The sequence below is a fragment of the Mustela nigripes genome, chromosome X (genome assembly GCF_022355385.1).
Source record: "Mustela nigripes isolate SB6536 chromosome X, MUSNIG.SB6536, whole genome shotgun sequence".
Lineage (NCBI taxonomy): Eukaryota > Metazoa > Chordata > Mammalia > Carnivora > Mustelidae > Mustela > Mustela nigripes.
In genome coordinates, this window is record NC_081575.1 from 110,169,653 (window position 1) to 110,178,471 (window position 8,819).

At 37.4% G+C, this 8,819-nt stretch overlaps 1 protein-coding gene across 3 annotated transcripts in view; it reads left to right on the forward strand.

Annotated features, from left to right (window-relative positions):
* Positions 1 to 8,819, forward strand: part of SCML2 (Scm polycomb group protein like 2) — a 93,384-nt gene that overhangs the window by 64,468 nt on the left and 20,097 nt on the right. For all 3 annotated transcript variants that reach the window (XM_059386181.1, XM_059386178.1, XM_059386180.1), the window contains exon 7: positions 6,917 to 7,125. In XM_059386181.1, the coding sequence (XP_059242164.1) occupies positions 6,917 to 7,125 (209 nt within the window). The remainder of the gene's footprint in view (positions 1 to 6,916; positions 7,126 to 8,819) is intronic.

An 8,819-nucleotide genomic window follows, 5' to 3' on the forward strand; every position in this document is an offset into this window, starting at 1 on the left:
CTTCCTTATCCATTCGTCCGTTGAAGGGCATCTTGGTTCTTTCCACAGTTTGGCGACCGTGGCCATTGCTGCTATAAACATTAGGGTACAGATGGCCCTTCTTTTCACTACATCTGTATCTTTGGAGTAAATACCCAGTAATGCAATTGCAGGGTCATAGGGAAGCTCTATTTTTGATTTCTTGAGGAATCTCCACACTGTTCTCCAAAGAGGCTGCACCAACTTGCATTCCCACCAACAGTGTAAGAGGGTTCCCCTTTCTCTACATCCTCTCCAACACACATTGTTTCCTGTCTTGCTAATTTTGGCCATTCTAACTGGTATAAGGTGGTATCTTAATGTGGTTTTAATTTGAATCTCCCTAATGGCTAGTGATGATGAACGTTTTTTCATGTGTCTGATAGCCATTTGTATGTCTTCATTGGAGAAGTGTCTGTTCATATCCTATGCCCATTTTTTTCATATGATTATCAGTTTTGTGTGTGTTGAGTTTGAGAAGTTCTTTATAGATCCTGGATATCAACCTTTTGCCTGTACTGTCATTTGCAAATATCTTCTTCCATTCCGTGGGTTGCCTCTTTGTTTTATAAACATGCTTTCAAAAGACTCTCAGGGATGCCTGGGTGGCTCAGTCGATTAAGCATCAGACTCGGTTTCTGCTCAGGTCATGATCTCCAGGTTGTGGGATCAAGCCCTGTGTCGGGCTCTGCATTTGGCATGGAGTCTACTTGGGTCTCCCTCCCTGTCCCTCTCCCTCTGCCTCTGCCCCTCTCCCCTGTCCCTACTCATGTTCTCTCCCTCTCTCCGAAATAAATGAGCAAAATCTTTCAAAAACAAACAACAAAAGACCCATTTGATGTTAAATGTTTAAAAAAACAGAAGACTATCAGCTCGTTTATTATGGAAAGGGAAAATAACTCTTATGTGACAAGAAGAGTCCTTGGGGATTCTAAAAGGCTAATTTCAGAGGAAAAGCAGACTCTGGCTATTATGAACATTTAATTTCTGAAGCAAGGTTAGGCTTCTGGGATAGGATGGTGGCTCCTCTGATACAGGTTGGGAGAGAAGCGAGCACAAATGGGACAGAATTTGAAAACACCTGTCAAGGAAGCCAGTGTGATGGCATGGGCTGGCAGTAGGAGTGAATGAAGGAAGATCAGGGGTTTACACCTGACTTACATCCCCTTTGCTCTTACTGTGACCCAAGACTAGTCAGTTTGTGGCATTATGAGCTCAGTGAGTCGGGGGCTAAGTTTCCAGATAAAGGTATTGGGCACTTCAGCCAAGCTTTTGTGAATACCAGGCCTCAATGTTGGATAATGATCATGTAAGTGTAACCATCTCTGTTGGTATCTCTGTATTTTTCACTGTTGAGGTTTATATTCTTTCTTTGGGTTTGTAGTTAGCACGAAAGATTTTAGTGTAAATTGTACATACAGTTTTAAGAACAAGGAAGATGACTTGCAAAATATTTCTAAACATGAAAAAAGTTCCAAAATCAAATGTTTATAATGACAGATTTTTTTTTTTTAAAGAGTTTTGGTTTCTCCAGACCATATCTTACTTTTCTGTTTTGGCTATTCAGAATTTGATTTTGTTTATTTCTTGCCTCAAATTCAAGGAATATATTTTTATAGTAATTTCTGCTCTTGTCATATGGCTACATATGTAGCATTCAGTCTATTTGAGGAGAAGGAAATCATATATCATCTATCTACTTAAGGAAATGGGAATTTTATGGATCCACAAATATATTCATGGGAGACATGAGTTATATGACTGGGACCATATTTATTTCTTCCGGATTTCCTAGATTGCCTCAGCTGGTAAAAAGTACACACTAAGTATTGAGTAAATAGTGGATGAAAAATCTGGAGAACACTAAGCAACCATTCCTCTTAAGTCTTTATAGATCAAAAGCAAGATACATATTAATTTATATCTCCGATCCATTTTTGTTTAGGTTCAACTCAGCTTTGTTTAAGCTAAACCAGCACATATGTAACAGTAGCTGAAAATAGGAAGTTGCTGTTCATTTCTAAGTGTATTTCCTTTTCTGTGGTAATTGTATGTGCAGGTGTCTTTTCACAATTCAGAGAAGGCAAGCACTGTCTTTCAATAATAAAACATCTTCATATGTTAGCAGAAATGTATATTTAATGAGTGTTATTTGGAAATAAACACTAAATAAGGTTAAATCGCCAGACATGAAAAGTTTTACCAGCATGTTTTTTTCTGTACTTGTTAATGTTTTCTCTTTGTATGCCTCTACATCTGTTTTTTTAAAAACCGAAGACTCCCTCTGTCAGAGAGCACCTATGGACTCTAGTGAAGGATCTTGTAGGAATTCACAAGGTTGTCTTTTGTCCCTCCTCCTGCTTTTTGTAAACATGTGCACTGTGACTCAGGGGAGTGCATTTAATAGCCTGTTTTGCTGAAAGCAAGGCAGCATATAAGAAAAAGTATGCACTTAGGAGACCAAACTCTCTTAGCCAAATGGGTAATCTTGGCTACATTATCTAACCCCACAGAGCCCAAGTCTCCTGACATGTAGAAAGTGGGGAAATGATACCTACCTCATAGGATGTTTGGGTGGATGATGTGGGATAGCAGTAATAGAAATGCCTAGCATGTAATGGGTAGCCAGAAAATACTGGCATCTGTTTCCTTTCTGGAGTTCCCCTGTTCCAGGCTTCCAGGCCTCCTCTTGACTGCCTTCTGATCATTTCCCAAGATTTATTAATTTCTTTTGCATTTCCACAATTCACTAACTTCTCATCTCCTGGATATTTTTCTTAGCTGAACATTCTCTGTTCTATCTGAAGATAAGCTGAAGAACCAGGTAGGTTTTGTGTTAGGTATTCACATAAAAATTTTTATTAAAGATGGTTAGTATATCCTTCTATATATTTCACATACTTTTGTCAAAAAAGGTTTCTACTCACTTTGTGGCCACTATGAACACACGGTTATAGTGCTAGATATAATTTGAACCTTATCATTTAAACAAATTTATTTTGTATTGGAAATAATTTAATTAATACTTAATAGAGTTTCAGCATAGTGTATATGTTATATGATTGCTTTTTGGAGATAAATACATGTATAATGTATAGTTTAATTTTGATGTCTAATATATTGGATGATTACTCTTTCCTCTTTAGTTAAAATATTTGAAAAAGTATTTTGTTCTAGGTGCTGAGGACATGACAGTAAATGAAACTGAGTATTTGCCTTTGAAAAGCTTGCTTTCTAAAGTGAAAATTTCTTGGGGCACCTGGGTAGGTCAGTCATTGGGCATCTGCCTTCAGCTCGGGTCCTGTTCACAGGGTCCTGGGATTGAGCCCCACGTTGGGCTCCCTGCTCAGTGGGAAGCCTGCTTATCTCTCTCTCACTCTGCTTGCTTGTGTTCCTTCTCTCACTGTCTCTATCTCTGTCAAATAAATAAATAAAATCTTAAAAAATCAACAAAGTGAAAATTTCTTTTGATACACAAAATTTTTTATAATGCTTTTTCTTATTTTGCTCATACATGTGTATAACTATGAATTAAGGAGCTCATATAGAATATTACATTTTAGGGGAATATTTGAAGCTGTAGCTAAAGTATTTGTGTCCTAACATTTATTAATTTCAAATGCCAAATTTCAAATTTTAAAACACCAAAATTCTTAGATCAAATAATGATTTCATTATAGTTGCCATGTTCCAACAAGTTACTGTTTTATTCATTACAACTTAATTACATATTTTATATAGAATATACTGGTTTTAAAGGAATAACATTGGCTTGCAGGTTGAAAATAGTTTTTGTTCATTCAGCATTTTTTGAGGACCTTCTATTATCTTAGGTTCTGTCTTAAACCAGCCTGGTGCAAGAATTTGAACTCAGGTCCAAAGCCCAATCTGTTTCCTTTTCTTCATGCCATCTATTCAGAGGTGGAGACCAGAACTGTGGAGATAAACAGATTAGTCAAGACAGTGAGGATTTATTTGGATTTAGTAACTAGGGAAGTGTCATTACTGACCTGGGAAAGAATTTCCTTAAAATATGTTTGTAAGAAGGAAAGCTAATTACAGGAGGCTAAGGAGACTCAGAATAATAAGGAAATTGGAGTATTAAGTATAGGTGCTGCTTCTTGGTATTTTGGTAAGGACTAGAAGGTGATTCATGCAAGGGCTTGAAAGTATACCAGAAACTAGGAGAACTAACTTCAAAATAAAGGATTTATGAGTGTTGTAAGAATAGTTGGGGATCAAGTGATTAAATACTGTGAAGAAAGAGGAGGACATAGAAACCATAATGTCTCATGGGAACCAAATAAGATAATTATTAGGTGATAAGTAAAGGGGATTGACTGGACTTAGAAGAGTAGAGGCAAGACTTTTCATTTGGTGCAAGAAGAAGAGGTGAGAATGAATGAAAATAAAAGCATTTTTTTTTTTTTAAAGATTTTATTTATTTATTTGTAAGAGAGAGAGAGTGAGAGCGAGCACAGGCAGACAGAGTGGAAGGCAGAGTCAGAGGGAGAAGCAGGCTCCCTGCGGAGCAAGGAGCCCGATGTGGGACTCGATCCCAGGACGCTGGGATCATGACCTGAGCCGAAGGCAGCTGCTTAACCAACTGAGCCACCCAGGCGTCCCAATAAAAGCATTTTAAAATGGAGAAGTGAGATGGTTATGATCACTCCCAAAGATACCCTTTAATCTTCCCATAAAGTAGAAGGTAGGGTCATTTGCTGAATGGAATAGAGTAAGAAGGAGATGGAACCTTTAACAGGGAAATGCATTCTGTTGTGGAGCATCCTTGGAAATTAGTGAGTTGCAGCAGTGACACCCAAATTGAAGTCAGTGTGGATTTTATAGCAATAATATTCCTATGTTCCGAAGCAAGTGTTGGCAAACTGCAACCCAAGGGCTAAGCCACATCCAGCCCATGTAGCCTGTGAGCTAAGAATGGTTTTTATATTCCTAAAGGATTTAAGAAAACAAACAAAGAAGAATGTGTGGTGGAGACTGTATGTGGCCTTGAAAGCCTGAAACATTTACTATCTAGCTCCTTATAGAAAAAGATTGCTGACCCATGTTCTACAGCTCAAGGCCAGGGAAAGCAAATGATAGTGTGCCTCAAAGGTGGAAGCCAGCATGCTAGACATGATCAAAGATCAAGGGGTGATAAAGTAAGGGATACTAGTTAGGGGGATATTGCTAGAAGTGGATAGGAGGTCGATAAGGAGTAAAGTAAAGCCAGAAGAAAGTTAATAGATTGAATGAAAATAGAGAGGGTTTGTGGCTAGATCTCATAACGAGCAAAAAAGCCTGGTCAGTTGGTATGAAGCAAAGATGACAGGTAAGAAAATTGGAGGTAAAGAAAGGTATCGCAGTGGTTGTCTTGGAGATAGAAGAGTTCCAGAATAGCTAAGTATAACCATTTTAGGGAGGGGTTGAACTGTTGGTGATGTCAGAATGATGAAGCATTGAATTATGATGTTTAAATTTCTGAAGATGATGACAAGGAGACTGTGTAAGAAGAAATAGTGTGAATTAGGTCACTGAGATTACTGAAGAAAGCAGAAGTGAGGGTGGAGTATGAGGTAGATGATGGTAAAGAGGTAAGAAGGGGTAGGTACAGGAATTACTGTAAATAAGGGGAGAAAGTGGTGGTGGCAGTTAAGTTTTCTCCCTTTGCCCTGGCAGCTGTTTCTCCTCTTGGTTTGGCAAGTAAAAACCTTGATTAAAAAGGCTACGGGGAAGATGTGGTATTCTCCATTGAAGGTCAGATTCATACACAGTCTTGGAGTGTGGGAAGAGCAAAGCTGTGGATTAGTTTCAAGTTGTAAAATGGAGCCCTCAAAATAAAAGTAGTTGAATTTTGCATAAATGTATAAATGTTGTTCTTACACATTCTTCCTGTAAAGAATTTTTGACATTAGTACTTCTTACTATATAAAATTCATGTTTTTTATAATAAAATTATTAGGAGATTAATACTAATAACATCTCTTTTTATTTGACTGTGAACATCGAGAAAAGTAACCTGGCAGATAACGTTAATTTGACATGCTCAGACTGTCTGGATAGGGCTTACTCGCATATGATAGTGGTCCTTCCATGACAGTGTTAATGTAGAGTCTACATTGTGGTATATGAAGCTTCAGTACTAGACATACATATAGGAACATAATGAGCTTGAACCATTAAAAATCAAGTGTAGGGAATTCCTCTGGCCTCTGAAAGACGAACTACGAGTTGATAGTGGTTTTGCTGTGTTTTTCTATATTGATGAGAAGAGTGATTCCTGCATACATTGTGGTTAGATATTTTGGCCTGGTATTTTCTGAAGGGAAAACTCTTTTCTGGCTAAGAACTAAAAATAGGAGAAGCAGACAATGTAAATTGCTAGAAATTATCACTATGCTAAGTTTGAAGTTACTGGTTTGTCTTATAAAAGCCTCTTCATTTTTTTTTTTTTTTCTGGAGAATTTGACTACTTGCTGATAATCTGAAATCTTAAATACCTAAAATTTCATTTTATGTATGTATGTATGTATGTATGTATTTAGATTTTATTTCTTTAATGGGAGAGAGAGAAGGCACACATGTGTGAGTGGGAGGAGGGGCAGAGAGAGAGAATCTCAAGCAGACTCTTGCTGAGAGTGAACTCCCTGTGGGGCTTGATCTCATGACCCCTCAGATCACGACCTGAGCTGAAATCAAGAGTCAGACACTTAACTGACTGACCCACTCAGGCGCCCCCTGAAACTTCACTTTAAATGGTACTTTTAAGTGGTTTTTAATGAATAACCTTTGGAATATTTTTAAAGGTTGAGTTAAATTTCTTTAGAGTCCTAAGAAGGCAATACCTGTGTCATTTACTTTAGTTTTATTTTTATGTTGTGTTTTTTGTTTTTCTCAGTGCCCGTTACAAAGAATATAGCAAAAACACAGTCTTCTCTTTCCAAAGCAACCCAGCATTCAATGCAGTCTCCACAGAAAACTGCTGTAATACTACCAACACAGCAGATCAGGAAATCAGGTCGCATTAAACCACCTGGGCAGACTTCAGTCCCTAAGAAGGGAAGTGCTGTTAAAAATATCACACCAAGGAAAAAAGGCCCAAAAAAGGTGAGTTAATCTCCTTCTAATTTGTATTATAAGTCTCTGCAGTGCCTTTTTTATAACATAGGGTTTAGGTTTTACTAAGAGTATGATGAAGTCCTTGAGCAATGTACTGTACGAAGAGCATATATAATGCTTTTTAAAGCTCACATAGCTGGCTATCAAGATTGGTATTTCTTTTCTTGGGTAATCTTTAAATTTTGAATAGTGTTCAACTTTCTCAAAACCACATTGGAAATACTATGTGGGTATATTTGTGTTTAGGCCAATTTATTTAAAAGTCAGTATACTTTGAAGTGAGTTTTACTGTACATAAATTATACCTCAATAAAGCAGGTTAGGAAGGGGAATCAAAGTGATAAATTCAATGGTGCTGGCCACCTAACTGACTTCTCCAAAGAAAACAACTTTAAAATCTAGAAATAATAGAAAAAAACAGCTACTTGAAGATACTGGAGAGTGAATGGAAGCAGACATACTGTCGTTGGGGGGAGTACGCACAGAAGGTAGGGGTGTTATAAAGATTTCTGTATCTGGCAAAAATACTCTTCAAGAGTGAGGTAAACTAAAGATATTTTCGATAAAAGCATACCTTGAGAATTCCACACTGGCAGATAAGCACTTTAAGAAATCATGAAGGAAGTTTATGTCTGGGTAAATGTAAATGATTTGTTTTTTGCTTTTTTTCCTCTTAATTTCTTTATACTAATGCGACTAAAGCAATAATTATAATATGGTCTTGTGGGGTAATGTAATATAAATGGCATGATATAATACATCATTACATAACATCAATACATAATATGATGTAATGCATATAACAGTATAAAGGCTTTGAGTGGGGATATGGATTTTTGTTATTGGAAGGTTTCAACATTTTATGTTAAGTAGTAGAATATTAACTACGTGGGTTATACAGTGTAATCCCCAGGGCATATTGTAAAAACACAAATGCAAAGAAGTCTAGCTAAAAAAGCCAGTAGGAAAACTAAAATGGAATTCTAAGGAATATTCAACAAGTACTTAAAAAAAAAGGAAAGACTGAATGGAGAAATAAAACACAGAGGAGACAAATAGAAAGGAAATAATAAAGGAGGGTCAGGGAGGGAGAAAAGAAAATAATGAGGGTATACCCAGACCCCAAAATATTAATAATTACTTTAAAAGTTAGTGGACTAAATTTTCCAATTAAAAGACAGAGATTATAAAAATAGATTTAAAAAATACCCAAATATATGTGTTCTACAAGAGATGTATTTTTTCCTTTTTTTACATGATATATATATTTTAAGATTTATTTATTTAGAGACAGAGAATGAATGAGCAAGCAGGGGGAGGGGCAGAGGGAGAGGAAGAGAGAGAAACTTCAGCAGACTCCTCACTGAACTTGGAGCCCAACCCTGACATCAGGACCTGAGCTGAAACCAAGTGTCAGATGCTTAACCAGCTGTACCACCCAGGGGCCCCACAAGAGATATATATATATATTTTTAAAGATTTTATTTATATATTTGACAGACAGAGATCACAAGTAGGCAGAGAGGCAGGCAGAGAGAGAGAGAGAGAGAGAGAGAGAGGAGGAAGCAGGCTCCCCGCTGAGCAGAGAGCCCAATGCGGGGCTCGATCCCAGGACCCCGGGACCATGACCCGAGCCGAAGGCAGAGGCTTTAACCCACTGAGCCACCCAGGCGCCCCAAGAG